We start from the raw sequence: 16,054 nt of genomic DNA, 5'->3' as shown, positions 1-16,054 counted from the left end.
TTTTTTACAGAGTTGTGACTAACCCAGACCACACACACACCCTACAATGGTAAAGGTGTCTTGCAAAAATGTTTAAAATACAGAAGCACAATTGGTTAATAGGTAAGAAGAGGAAACATTGTTGCTGGTTTCCTAACACTGTTAGAGGGTCATTTTAACACCACAGGATACTGGAAACCACATCGTCAGCTGCATTTCTTTTCTTGTGGAAATAACCTTTTAATTTGAACCAGAGATTGACAGTCAAATAAATTAGAGATAGCACCAACAATGTCTCATCTGGGCAGAGGAAATATTTTAAGATGTGCCTTAAAGAATAGACTACTCAACTCAAATTGATGTGGGAGATTATTTAACTAATTTAATCAAGTTCATGGGATATATGTGTGGCCTATCTCGGCTCTAATGTTCTGTCAGTCCATTTGTTTCCTTATAAGTGTCCTAAGGGATGCAAATATATTGATGCATTAGCTATACAAGGACTGTTTAGTGTTCTATACATATACAAGCAGCAATAAAAGTAAAATCCAATACTATCATTAATATTACCTAAATTTAGTACACAGGGTAGAAATGTAAAACTTTTATAATGAGGGATGACGACTTCAGTGACCTTTCTAAAATAGCATTAAAAGTAATCATAAATAATCATTTACCATTTAAGTGGATGCCTTTTTATTCCTTTTAAAAAATGTCATTAAAAGCAAGCAGGCTCTACAACCAGGAGAAGAAAAAATAGATGAATGGGACCTTCTAAGAATTAAATCCCTATGGACATCCAAAAACTTCTCCAACAGGGTAAAAAGAGAAGCCACAGACTGGGAAAAGTATTTGGTAATGATATGACAGATAAGGGGCTTATATCTAGAATTTATAAAATGCTTGCACACCACAACAAGATAAAGGTAAACAATCCAATTGAAAAATGGGCACAGGATATGAATAGACACTTCACAGAAGAAGACATCCAGATGGCCAACAGGCACATGAAGAAATGTTCAAAATCCCTAGCTCTAAGAAAGATGCAAATCAAAACAACTATGAGATATCATCTCACCCCAGGAAGAATAGCAAAATTTAATAGAACAGCAAGCAACAAAAGCTGGTGAGGTTGTGGAGAAACTGGAACCCTTATTCACTGTTGGTGGGAGTGTAAAATGGTGCAACCACTGTGAAAAGCGGTGTGCCGCTTTCTCAAAAAGTTGCAAATAAGGGAGCTCTGGTGGCCTAGTGGCAAGACGCTGCACTGCAATCCCAGAGGTACTGCTGGAGAAGGAGGGGGCAATCTCCTCCTGTACCAGTCAGATCTGATTTGACGGTACACGTAAAAATAATAAATTTTTTAAAAAAATTTTTTAAAAAGGGAAAAAGTTGCAAATAGAGATACCATCAGTAATTCCACTACTGGAAATACACCCTAAAGAAACCATAACTGCCATCCAAGCAGATATATGCACACCCATGTTTATCGCGGCTTTGTTCACAATAGCAAGGAGTTGGAAACAACCCAGGTGCCCATCAACAAACGAATAGCTAGAGAAGCTGTGGTATATTCACACAATGGAATGCTAAGCTGCGTTGAAAAACAAGGAACTCATGCAATATTATTCAAAATTGGTGACTCTGTAGGACATTATGCTGAGTGAAATATCTCAGTCACAAAAGGACAAATACTGCATGGTGCCACTGTTGTAGAATGGGACTGACATCAGGGTTGGGGTAAGACTGGGAAAAACTGGATAAATTATGTATACTGCATTGAAACAGATGAGGGAGAGAATAGTTTAAAAGTGATCTATGATAGGGTATTATGGTTATCACAAGAGTCCAGAATTAAGGTTGCATAGTGGAGTATACTAGGGCGATGGGGGGAGGGGGACAGTGGGGGGATTGTATACCAATGAAAGAATTTTTCTTTTACTTTTCAAAGAGAGAAGCGAACTGGGGGGAGAGTTGGGGAGGGAGAAAAGTGCAACAATGAATGAATGGAAATCCAAAATCTCTGTAAATGTCCATTAAAATCAATAAAATAAAATTTTAAAAAAATTTTAAAAAGCAAGCAGGAGCATCAGGCATCTTTTTATTTACCACTTCTCCAGTGTTGTTGTTGGTGGTGGTGTGCGCTGTTGAGACAGAACCATCTCATAGCTGACCCTCCACTATGTTTTCAGAGGCAATAAATCCTCTGGGTGGAGCTTGCCCACCCTTCACCCCCAGAGCAGCTAGTGGATTCGAACCATATGCCTTTGGGATTGCAGTGCAGTTTCTCACCACTAGGCCACATAACACTTTTTTCAATATAGGCATAAGATTTAATATTATACTTTAACACTGTATCATAGCTGTTAAGAGCTTGAGCATAATTGTCAGATAGGAAGTTAGTCTACCACTATCTTTGTTTCTATATGTGTAAATGGAAACAATAGAACCCAGTGATGCAGGGCTGCTATAGAAATTAAATTAACAAAATCATGCCAAACACTCTGCTTGCAGTAAGTATTCAATAGATATCCACGCAGCATTTTATTATGCAGCACGTGATGATGTCTTAAAGAAATTCTTTATTTCCTCTTCCTATCACTTCTCTTGGTTATCAGGGCAAACTTGATTTTTTTTTCTTTTATTTCAGTGAACGTTTACAAATAGTATTGGTTTTCATTCAATCCTTCATAGACATTATATTTTCTAGCATCAGTTAAAATTGATTTATGTAATTGATTAATCACAATGTCTAGTTAGTCCCGTACACCATCCTGGTTGTTTTTTAAGATGTAAAGAACCATCTAAGGGCATGTAGGGAAGCATGGAAGGGCCTCAAGATCTTTTTCTTAATAATGGTTGAGTGTTTAAGAGCTTCAAAAGGAAAATCAAGCATAATGAGTAATTTATCCTCTTTCTTAACACTCACCATGTAGGACCAACTGCAATGATTTGTGAAGGATATTGCTGCTGTTACCATTGAGTTGATTTTGACACATGGCATCCTTACATGTGCAGAAAAGAGCTGCTCCACAGGGACCTTGGTGAGCTTTAAGAACCAGATCACCAGGACTGTCTTCTGAGGGTGGCTTTGAACTGCCAACCGAATGGCTAATAGTCAAATGCTTAACCATTTGTACCAGTCAGGTAACATATTAAATGATAAGCACCACTATTCATTGAGTGATTGCATACATGGTTACGGTTTAGTCACCTAATTAGCAATAACCACTTATAAGCGAGGACTAGAAAGAGGTGTGCAGTTAAGGAGGAGAGCCAGTATTCAAAACCAGAGCTTTTTTCTCCCAGCATTTGTTGTTGTGAGGTGCCGTCGAGTCAAATACAACTCATAGCAACCCTATGAACAACAGATCTGAACCCCGTCCTAACCTCACAATCTTGGACACACTTGAGCCCATTACTGCAGTAACTATATCAATTCACCTTGTCCAGCATCTTCCTCTCTTATGCTGGCGCTCCACTTTTCCAGGCATGATGCCCTTCCCCAAGGACTAGCTTCTCCTAACAACATTCCCAAAGTATATTAGACGAAGTTTCACTGTTCTTCCTTTCAAGGAGCACTTGTTTCACTTTGCCCAAGACAGACCTGTTTGTTCTCTTACAGTCCATGGAATATTCCATACTCATCTCCAAAAATACAATTCAAAGGTATTGAATCTTCTTCTGTTGTCCTTAGTTATTGTCCAACTTTCAGAAGCATTCCAGGCAAACAGAATACTATGACTTGGGTCAGGTGCACCTTAGTCTCTAAGTTGACATCATTGCTTTTAGTACTCTGTAGAGGTCCCTGATATCTTTAATAGGTATGGGAACAAATATAGCCCTGATGCACACCTTTCTTGATTGTAAACCATATGGAGCTCCCTTGCTCTGTTTGCACAGCAGCTTCTTGTTCATGGTATAGGTTTCACAGGAGCACAATTAAGTCTTCTGAGAGTCCCATTCTTCTCAATGCCAGCCATAGCTTCTTATGACCCACATGGTCAAATGCCTTTGCATAGTCAGTAAAATACAGATAGACATCCTTCTAGTAGTCTCTGCTTTCTGACAAGATCCATCTGATATAATTAATGATACCCTTGGTGCCATGGCCTAAATTCCACTTACATTTCTTGCAGTTCTTGGTTGATATTCTTGCCATTTCTGAATAATCTTCAGTAAGATTTTGCCTGCATGTTAATATATATTAACAATATTTTTTTCTATTTTTTACCTTCTATTAGGTTGTGCTTAATTAAGGGCTTGGTGTACAAATTTCAGTTTGTGTCTCAGTTCTAATTTTCTTGGGATATATTCCAAGCAATGGAATAGCTGGGTTAATATGGGAATGATATTTTGTGGGGAAAAAGGTATTCAAACTTTGTAAATAAATCAGTATGCTGTTGTTGATTTAAGTTTAGTGGAGAACAACTCGTAGTGATCCTATGAACGAAAGACCTGAAGCCTTTCTAATTATCGACAGTTATCAAAGTTCATAGTTCTCAGAGGCATGTTATTTAGGAAGTGAATGCCGCCACTCCTGCTTCCAATGCACTTTCATGATGGCACCTTTAATACTTTCATCAATTGTGTGAGCTATTTGAAAGTAAAATAAACCTACCAAAAATTTTTATGAAGGTTTATGAAAATCTAAGAAGTATTTTCAAACAAGTAGAAAAGCTGAGATTGAAATAAAAGAGCTGATGTGGAAATGATGAGTCAGGAAACTATAAGCATACTTTTTGTTCTTACATTGTCCTTCTAACTTTGTTCAGAACGTTTAAACACTGTGTCTGTATAAGCATTTGATGTCACCACTGACTCACTGAGCATTTTGACAAGCCTCTAGGCTTGTAATCTTTAAATGGGCATAATATGGTAATGAATTCATTTATTACCCTCAGAGAGGTTCTGCAATAAGCCTCTTGCAAAAAGACTTGTTCTCACAGTGCATTAACTTGAGGGAATATAATATAAAACCTCCAGGCCAAGGCATTATTTCATTTCATAAATGAAGAAGCTCTATGAGATGCTAAGTCAGAGACAATGAGGGTCATGCTGTTTGACTCTGCAATGACAGTATCTCATTGTCTAATGGTACTACCACACCCCGCTCCCATCCCAACTCACGACAGCCAATTTTGCCTTCAAGTTCTCCGACAGTGCTACCTACCTAATTAATTGATGTCACCACCCTTGATTTACTTTTCCTTTCAGCCTTTTAAAAAAGGTAAAATTCTTTTATTGTAAAATTCCTAAGTATACATTATCCAAAATTTCCAAATCTCCGACAAAACATCCACCTATATTACCCTCACCTTTATACATCATCTTACTTTCTATCTCTCTTTCAGTTACATTAGTAACATTTTAAACCAAAATGTTCATGTACCGCATCCTTTCTCGCCTCTGCCTTCCACACCCCCAGCCCACTGCAGGAAATTTTATGAATCAGAGAAATATAATTGAGAATGAACTCTCTTTAAGGTGGTTCTTTCTAACATTCTGAGATAATTGCAAAATTGAATAATTTCCTGAGTGTTTTTTCCCAGCCCTAACTTCTGTGTTGTTCGTTTGTCCTGCCCTTCGAAACTGAAGTGTTCTTTACTCTTTCCCTCTCTCTAATTTTTCAAAAGTCAGAATCTGTGCAAACTCCTTTCCCCCTCTCACCCTTAATTGGTTTCCAATGAGTCTGCACCTCCACTTCAACAGTTCTCAATTCTGGCTGCACATTGGTTAACAATGCAATTCATGCACACCCATGTTTATCTCAGCTTTGTTCACAATAGCAAGGAGTTGGAAACAACCCAGGCGCCCATCAACAAACGAACGGATAGAGAAGCTGTGGTATATTCACACAATGGAATATTATGCTGTATTGAAAAACAAGGAACTCATGCAATATTATTCAAAATGGGTGAGCCTGGAGGACATTATGCTGAGTGAAATTATCTCAGTCGCAAAAGGACAAATATTGCATGGTGCCACTGCTGTAAAATGCAACTGATATCAGGGTTGTAGTAAGACTGAGAAAAAGTGGATAAATTGTGTATACTGCACTGAAACAGATGAGGGAGAGAATAATTTAAAAGCGATGTATAATAGGGTATTATGGTTATCACAAGAGTCCACAGTTAAGGTTGCATAGCGGAATGTACTTGGGGTGGTCAGAGGGATTGTGTACCAGGGAGAGAGTGTTTATTTTACTTTTCAAAGAGAGGATCGAACTGGGGTTGGGGGGGAGGGCTGGGCAGGGAGAGAAGTGCCGCAATAAATGAATGGAAATCCAAAATCTCTGTAAATGTTCATTAAAATTATTTAAAAAAATAAAAAAAAACAGTGCAATTCACTACAGAATATGCCACCATGCTCTCACTTTAAAGCCATTTTATATTCTTTATAAATCAGACAGACCCTGGAGGACATTACCCTGATTGAAATATCTCAGTCGCAAAAGGACAAATACTGCATAGTGACACTGTAAAGTGGGACTGACACTGGAGTTTGGGGAAACTTGTTGTTTGTTGTTATCTAGGAGGGGATAAACAATATATACTACATTGAAACAGATGAGGGCGAATACTGTTTAGGAAGAATATATTATTATTATTGTCATGACAAAATTTCAGAATGAAACCTGCATAGTGGAGTGACTGTATAACAAAGAAAGTTGGGGTTTTTTTGGTTTTTTTTTTTTTTACTTGTCAAAGAGAAAAGTGATCTGAGAGGAGGGGTAGCCAGGGAGGAAAGTGTGCAACAATGAATGAATGGAAATCCAAAATAAAATAAAACATAAAAATAAATTAAGTCAGATACCCTGGTCTCCCACCAGATAAAGAATCCTAATCTCCAGAATTGAAATGAAGGCACTGTTTTTGTTTGTTTGCTTGCTTGTTTTTCCAAGTAGTCCAAAGGGTTTAGAAACCATTGTTCAAGCAATTCCAGTTCTTCAGATCACGTCTTGGTAGTTTCAGCTTTGATTCTTTTACCACCAGTTTACAATTAGTTCCAGCTCCTTAGTGTTTAGAAAAATGCTTACAAAAGATCTATCTTTGGGTTCTGGTTTAGAATATTCCTTATCTACGAAAACTGGAAACATGGGGTTCCCCCCCATGTTCCCTTATTTGTACTGTCCCTCAACTTTTTATCAGCCTCCTGGACTCTTACAGCGAAAGTTCTCAAACTTCAATGTGCATCAGAATCATTGGATGAACTTTCTATAGCACAGATTGATTTTTAAGCCTAGTCCCCAAATATGTCTGTCATTCAGTGATTCTGAGATTTTTAATTTCCAATAAATTTTCAGCTAATTATGATATACCTGATCAGGGGGCTACACTTAGAAAAAGGTTTTGCCCTTTGAAAAAATAATGATATTCATTTAAGAACTAAAGTATGCCTGATTTCAGCCATGTCCTTTTCAATCACCTGCTATGTTGCAGAGAACTGGACTATGAATATGAATGACAGAAGAAAAATTAACACTCAACAAGTGAATGGAAAGAGAAACTATGATACATTCACACCATGGAATACTATGCAGCACTGAAAAATAATGAACTCATAAAACACAACATAACAAGGATGAGTCTGGAAGACATTATGGTGAGTGAAATATCTCTTTGCTACCAAGGGAAAAATACTGCATATGCCCATTATTATAATAATATGGTCGACCAGAGGGGTTGGGGAAAGAGTAGGAAAAGAATGGCTAATAAATACTGCACTGGGATGAGTGAAAGAAAGGATATTCTAAAGGAAAGGATGATTATAAATCACGTAGTTGACAATAAATGGTCTTTAAAGGGTAGTGGATGAGAGGGAGGAAAGTGCATGAGTGAACAAATAATACAAAAATATTGAAATGTATAAAAAGTTCAAGTGCTTACATGCAATGGGGGGAAAAAGATGAATTGGAGCTTTTTTTTTGCTATTTTATTTTTTTTAAATTTAGGTTGTTTATTTTTCATTTCAATGAACATCTACAGAGATTTTGGAATTGGAGCTTTTGAGCTGTGGTGTCAGAAAAGAGTACTTGAGTATCTAACGGACTGCCCAAAGAACAAATAGATATGTTTTGGAGAAAGTGAGAGGAGAGTGCTCCTTGGAGGCAAAGATAAATCTTTGTCTTACACACTTTTGGTATGTTGCTAGGAAAGGCTATTTCTTGCAGAGAGATATCATGCTTGAAAAGGGAAGGAGAGAAAGATCCTCAACCAGGCGGAGTGACACAGTGGACTCAAGTATGTCAGAGACTGTGAGGATGGCACAGGACAGGACAGGGTTCGGATCTGTTGTCATAGAGTCATACTCGACTCGATGGCACCTAACAACAATTTGCCGTGTATTCTGGGCATCACCTGACAATGTAATATAGTTAAATGACTTCTACTCTCTCTGTAGTAATTATTCATTTCCTTTTAGTAATTTGTTCATTAAATTCAATAAATCAAAGTTTCAAAATATTTGTGTAATGGCAAAACTATGGTTCTGATTACTAACAATGCCACTGATTTTCCAGAGGACAGGTCAGAAATCTCATGGTAAATTTTATTAGTACATAGACCTCTGGTGTCCCTTTGTGAAGAAAATAAGTCTTCTTTCAAAATAATAGTTATTTGGTGAGATCTGCCACACCAAACTCCAGTTCACAATGATCACCTTTGCTTAACTTTCATGGAACAAAACTCCATGGATGCATGAAATTATATTTCCATTATATTGTGTGTGCTTTCTTTCTTCAACCAGAATACAAGCTACTCAAGAAGATGACTGCATGCTTGCTGCATGTCATACTTTGAATCATTTATCTGAAAGTGCCAAGTTGTGACAGGCACTCAGTCCTGACTGGCTGACTCATTGATTCATCACTTCCCAATGTGATTTTTCTAGGCCAGGTTCTAAAGAGAGCCATAGTTGTCTCCACCAGTGGAAAAGTACCTTTCAAAGTCAACTCCATGATCTGTGTTTTAGTCACTATTAAGGAAATGGTATGCGTTTCAGTCACAATTCTGGATTGTACATGATTTTTTTGTTTCTTTTTACCTTATCTTACCGTAACTTGATGCAAGAGGAAATATTGGAGACAGACAGCAAGGATAAGAAATGAAATCACATATTACCAACAGCAGTCAAAATTTCTGGTAAATACTTTTTGCTTGTCTTCCAATACATGTCACTAGGAAAACTTTTTTAGATAGCAAACTTGGATCTAAGTGAAGAGGCAAGAGAGCAGCTGACAAACAGTAATCAATTACTCAGATAGCACACCCCACTGGACTTGTATCTTCATTTGTGACATACAGTGAAATTATTAAGACATGATTTCAAGGAAATTCAAAGTACCTAGTAATTCTCACGTATTTTACCACACTCAGCAAATTAGAATTCAAGCTTCTTAATAAACATGTCATCCAACTCTCAGTTTTCTGAATCAGAACATTTAACAAAAACTCAAGAAAGCACAGGATTTGTTATTAAATTCCAACAAAAAGAGGACTGACTGATAACCCCTCTATGTAAAACAGATCAAAACGTTGCCATGTGCTAATCTCAGCAGATACAACGTAGGGGTGGCCACTGTATAAAGGGAAACTTTCCCCATCAATAATATCCATAGTACTGGACAAACAGCTACATGGACAGACATGCCACCTCGCATGCTCCTACACCTCTTTCTACCAATCATTGGATCCAATGTTCATTGCAACTGGACTCACACTTTACACACAGCTGTGGGGTTTATTAGGGAAATAGATCACCAGCCAGGCACAATTCGTCAATTAGTTCAGACAGCCTCTCAGTCAACAAGTGCAAGTCCAGGTTCAGTTCAGCAGCACAAATAAACTTCTGGTTTCCTCAATTAATCCAACAAATTTTATCTCAGAGCAATTACAAGTCAACTTTTCCTTCCAACATCCAGCAAGCAAAACTTTTTTAACTGTGGTTCCATCTCCAGGATTCCTCAGGTTACATCTTGCCAGTCTCTCAAACACTGTCTCTCACAGTGTCATGACAGTTCTCTCACAGTGTGGAAAGCACTTATATTGGTCCCACAGCTGTTGATAATTTGCAAGAATTTATGTTGCTGATAAGGTAGCTAGAGACCATGCTCCCAAATGGGGGCTAATGTAATGGCTAGAATTTGGGGACTAATATAATGGCAAGAAAAGCCAATTTTCTGACACCGCACTCAGAATCTCTGCTGTAATTATGCTCATCGTTACACTCATTGTTCACTATTTTCTTCTTCACTGATTCTCTACTTTTTCAAGCATGATGTCATTATCCAAGGACAGACTATTCCTGGTAGCATGGCCAAGAGTGAGATGAAGCCACATCATCCCTGCCTCTAAGAAGCACCCTAGCTACTCCTTAAATTGTCTTCATATTTTCCGAGCCCTTTAACCTCTTTAAATTGTTATCTGACAAATTCATGACTTAAGGTTTCTTTTTTCACCCTTAATTTACCCCATTTCCCAGTCACTGCTCCTATCCAACAAAACCCAATCTGATGTTTTCATTTTCCCCTTTCCTCAGTTTTGTTAATATGATCTTAAAGAGAGAGGAAATATTAAGGTTCAGGACAAAGGAAATAAATCACACCATTCAGGTTAATGGGTGCTAAAAATAACCTATTTAGTTCTGTTCTCACAATCCATCTGGAACTCTTTCCAATAATGTAAACTTTGGAAAGAATTTTGAGAAATATAATAACAAACATAAATTTGGGTTGTCATTAAGAGAAACTAGAAAATAGTGGTAGACTATTTAGGACTTAACAATATCTTTTTAAATAGACAGCAAATATTTGCTTTTTGCAAAGTGTGGGTGTCAGGGAAGCAGTGTCTGTCCTCCACTAATGAGCAAGAACCCCCCAACAGCACAAAGCCAATTCCTGAGATCAGATAGGCTCCTATACTCCACTCCCTCTATCAATTTCAACACAAAATTACTCCCGCAGCACTCATTACTTCTCTGCTGGGTTCAATAACTTGTTGCAAGGGCCACAGAGAACTCACACAATAGCCAAGTTCAGGTAGACTCATGATTGATATAGTTCTTCAGCAGTCAGGCATGCTCACAGACAAGCCTCTCACTGACCCTCAACCTTGACCACAGCCTGTCCTGCTTGGATAAATGGTCAAAGCAGTTCTATGCCGTGGTGTGTGCCATCAGGTATGTTACAAAGCTCGTTTAACTCTTTAACTCCTACTCTACCAGTAAGCCTAGGGATGAAGCTGTTTGCTTCTACTACATAGGCCTAAAGCCCAAAATTCTCCCTCTGGTCTCTGGTCTTCCACCACCTCTGCTGCTACCTCATGTCATCTATCTCCTTGGGTTTATGGTTTTCCATTTGTAGCTCATGCAGGGTCCAAAGAACACACTGCACTTTTTCTCTGGTTCTTTTTTCCTGATAATGAGATTCCTCCTTTTGATGTCTGAGCCAGCTCAATTTAACCCTGGCAGAGTAGCATAAATGACCAATCCCCACTTTAGCATTCTACATCATATTTGCATGATCCTACCCAAAATGTACTATTTACCTAATTTCATTGTTAACAAAGTAACCAAATCTTTGGCTGCAAACACCTCACATTTGCATGGTTTTACACAGCTATGTGCTTGTTGTTGTTATGTGCCATCAGATCACATGTGACTCAGAGTGACCCTATCTATGTACAACAGCCCTAAACCTGCACTATCCTGTGCCAATCTTATTGTCTCTGACACACATACTCCCATTACCCCAGTCACTGAATCAATCCATCTCGAGGGTCTTGCTCTCTTGTGCAGTCCCCTCCACCCTCCCAAGCATGATGTCCCTCCCTAAGGATTAGTATCTCCTTGCAACATGTCCAAAGTACGTCAGACAAACCTTCAGAATCCTTGCCTCCAAGGAGTAGACTAGTCTCACTCTCACAAAAAGATTAAACTATTTGTTCTCTTGACAGTCCATAGTATATTCAATACTCTTTTCCAGCACCACAACTCAAGGGAACCAATATTCCTTCTATCATTACTAGTAATTGTCCAGCTTTCTGATGGATAGCAAGTAATTGCAAAAGACTATGACCTGGATCAAGTGTGTCTTAGTCTCCAGACCCACGCCATTGCTCTTCTCTGACAGCCAACTTTCCCAATGCAATTTGTGTTTTAATTTCCTGGCTGCTGGTACCACAAGTGTTGACTGTGGAACCAAGCAAATTGAAGCTGTTAACAATCTCTTCATCATCTATTATGATGCCGCCAATGGGCCCAATGGTGAGAATCTTTGTTTTCTTGATGTTGAACTTCAGTCCATATTGAAGACTGAACTCCTGGACCTTCAGAAACAAGCATTTCAGGGCCTCCTCAATTTCAGCAAGCAGGGTTGTGTCATCTGCATAACACAGATTGTTGATGAGTCTTCCTCCAATCCTGATGCCACATTTCTCCTCACAGAGCCCAGCCTCCCAGATAATCTGTTCCCCATATAGATTGAAAAGGTATGGAGATAAGACATATTCCAGGCATACACCCTTCCCAATTTTGAACCATGCAGTGTTTCCTAGCTCTGTTCTGACAACTGCCTCCTGGCCCAAGTATAGGTTTCACATGATCAACTATTTTGGGATTCCCATTCTTATCAGAGTCAAGCCACAGTTTGTTGTGATCCACACAGTAAAACACCTTTGCTATGTTATGTGGTAAAAGTACCAAATAAAATGGCTAAAAAAGCCATACCAAGTACCATCCTGCACTGAATTTTTAAAACAATGATCATAAAACTCAGAAGGCAGGAAGGCATAGGGAAGAAAAGACGAAAATAGGAAGCTGTGGGGAAGTGGGAAGAATGCTGTTAACATATGGGAATTGCAACCAATGTACAAATTGTAATGGAAAACTTGCTTTGTAAATTCTGCCCAAATCAGAATGGAAAACATCCATGGGATCTGAAAAGATGGGGTTATGGTAGGCACAGATCAATGATCTTATAAAAAAGACTGAGCTTCTAAAATATGTATAGGAATGATTATATGTAACACAATGTAAATGAAAGAATGTGTGAAGCACAATGTCCATGAATGAAACACAATGTATACAAATCTAAGTTATTTGTGATCCTTACACATCTCAATCCTACAGAAAAGTCGTACCACCACAATCCTATCGTCTGACAACTTCTGACAAGTACAAACTCATTGCCCTTTTTATTTATTCCAACTCAAAGCTGAACCTTCACTGAGTTTTTGAGCCTGTAAATCTCTATGGAAGAGACTGCTTAATCTTCTTCCCACAGAGTGACTGGTGCATCCAAAACAGTCAGCCTCTCGGCCAGCAGACCAAAACGTAACACAACGGGTCCTTTAGGACAACCTGTTAATGAAAATAAAATTTACTGATCTCTTTGTTGTTGTTGTGAGTCGGAACCAACCCACAGCTGACCCCTGGAAGGTTTTCCGAGGCAGTAAATCGCACAGGAGATTGCCCCTCCTTCTGCAGAGCAGCTGGTGGATTCGAACTGTGTCTTCCAGATTGCAGTACAGCTTCATACCACTAGGCTATCAAAGGTCCCTGATCTCCTCTTTAGCTAGAATTTTAAAATTTCCATATTTTTGTCAATATTTAAATGTTATATAAAATTAAGTTTAAAAACTCATTATTTTCTCATAAACTGTATTTTCAGACACAAAGAATATTTAATGATGATCAATGATCTATATAGCTTGTTAGAAAGACCACCCATCTTTTTAATCTGCTAACTAAAACTAGGAAGTTGGTGTTTAACTTTGCTGGGGAAGTCCAAAACCTATATTCGTTTGGATTCCTAAATATCACCAAAACTTAAACAACAAAAGAGCTGTAATGTAAGCATAGTTTCTCTTTTGACACTGACATTTGGAACCAGGCAATTCTTTGTTTGAGGGAGGATGTTTAACAACATTTCTGGCCTCTATCCACTAAATGTCAATAGAACCCCATCCAAACTACCAGTTAGTTACAAAACCACCAATATGTCTCCAGACATTGCCAAATGCCTCATACAGACCAAAATCAAATATAGTTGTAAAGTGAAAACCAGTATTACAAAGTGATAAAGTCTGGGTCTGATACGAATGGAAAATCTCCATGGCAGCAACCTCACAGAGGTTGTCAATCTCATCATGCGTTTCCTCAGTTTCTCCTCAAGTTTCATTTCCTCAAGGTACAAATGATACTCCAGAGACAAGAAATTTTTTTTATTGCCCATTTTTTAAAAAATGTAATGTTTCATAAAATAAAACAAACTTTTAGTACCGTAGAAATCTTTTGACATGTTCAGCAACATATTATTACTATGCACAACTTCATAAACAAATGCTTCTAGCTCAAGTATAGTGATGCTGAACATCTTGACTATACTTAAGCTGTAAAAAGTTTCCTGGATAGCCAATATTTTCCTTGGCTTGGGGAAGAAAAAATAATATATATATCTATATGTATATATATATACACACACACATACAATTGGGGAAATATAAATAAGACCTTCAATGAATTGAGAATTGGGAAAAAAATGACTTCTGAAGTTCTGACCCCTGGATCTTAGGGAGTCTATAGTAGTTAAAAGATTCAAGAAGCAAAATGAACCCTGTAGGTGTTCAAACTTCAGTCTCCCAAGTGAGGTCCTTCAGATTCACAGTTGATTTATCAAAAATAAAAGCTATTTCTATGATGATAGCACACGGCATTGGCTCATATACCATTCTTCACCAGCTCGTGGATTCCATTCTCATCAATGATTAAAGGTGCATGGAATTCTTTATCTGCCACATAACTTTCTAGCCCCTACAAGGAAGACAGAAATGAAAAACAGTAAATTGGTAGATTAATATAAATGACAATGTTCAATTTCCAGGGCTATAAAAATAGATGCTAGGAGTCAGGTTAAGATACAGAAGTCTGAAACAAATCTACTTGGAAGATTTTTTTAAACTGAATTTAATGACTCCACTTTATAAAACGAATGAAGAAAAATATTCTAATTATAATTTCTAAAGTTAATACGATATTCATTCTTACTATAATCATCACCCTGTAGAGTTTTTTTTTTAGGCAAAAAACCTTTTTTAGGCAAAGTCCTATCTCTGACCACAGAAGTAACCAATACTAATGAACAAGACCTCTGGGAAAAAAGAATACTACACGTTTCAAATGTTAAAGATTCCTAAATCCCCAGTTTTAAAACTGAAAGCATCAAGTACATGAACAAAATACTCTGAGAGGAAACAATTATACTGCATTAAAAAGAGCCATAAGTTAATGACATATTTTTTTTTAAATCCCATTGTATTTCCATGCATAACTGAAACGGACTAGATAGTCAAGATTTCTGTTAATGGTAACTAAATTATGGGATAAAAGCAATGCTATTAACAGGAATTCTCAAAGGGGATTAAAAACAAATGCAGATTTTCAGTTCATTCTCAGGATTAGCTCCTGAGGACAAGACCATTAGAAAATGCTGTATCTCCTTTAGAGATAACTATACTTTAAAACACTAGGATCCCACTTTTGAACGGAAAGCTGTACAGACTTACTTCTCCAGCATAAGAGATAAGGGGAGAGATTTCACACTGGATTGGTACATCATTGGCATCCTTCAAGCTAAGAAAAAGCACAAACAACTGTTAAAGATACTGCTTCCCATGTTATTTGCCACTGAAAATACTGTAACTTTCATCAGAGAAGCTTACAGATGAAATTCCCCTAGTTGAGCAAATAGAAGGGACCCTATCTTAAGGATCACTAAAACCCTGAAGAATAAGGTAACAGTTTTAGAATGGTCAGAAAGATACTACTATTTAAACAAGGGAAAGGAACTACTGGTAGCTCTTAAAGCATGTCATGAATATCAATGCACTATCCACAAAGTACATCTTACTATTTTATCATTTCCAAATCTAAATTAAATAAAGAGGGAACTACTTAATGAGCATATCCTATCTGCCAGGTCCAGCCTTCAGGGGCTCTGAAGCCTTCATATTTCACCTTGACCTTCACTGCAATCTTGCCATTTAGACAGTACAAGTGACAAACATTCTAAAGCTTC

General features: G+C 37.7%; 1 protein-coding gene across 1 annotated transcript in view; it reads right to left on the bottom strand.

Moving 5' to 3' along the window:
• Window positions 1-14,697: 14,697 nt before the first annotated feature.
• UAP1 (UDP-N-acteylglucosamine pyrophosphorylase 1) overlaps window positions 14,698-16,054 on the bottom strand; it is a 49,663-nt gene continuing 48,306 nt past the window's right edge. Inside the window, exons 9-10 of the mRNA XM_006887368.1 lie at window positions 15,543-15,609; window positions 14,698-14,790 (exon numbers count right to left, since the gene is read on the bottom strand). Of these exons, the coding sequence (XP_006887430.1) occupies window positions 14,698-14,790; window positions 15,543-15,609 (160 nt within the window). The remainder of the gene's footprint in view (window positions 14,791-15,542; window positions 15,610-16,054) is intronic.

This window comes from Elephantulus edwardii, unplaced genomic scaffold (assembly GCF_000299155.1).
Source record: "Elephantulus edwardii isolate Elephantulus edwardi_28Jun2011 unplaced genomic scaffold, EleEdw1.0 scaffold00057, whole genome shotgun sequence".
NCBI lineage: Eukaryota > Metazoa > Chordata > Mammalia > Macroscelidea > Macroscelididae > Elephantulus > Elephantulus edwardii.
The sequence above is the reverse complement of the archived record's forward strand: the minus strand, read 5'-3'. Positions and strand labels throughout refer to the sequence as shown.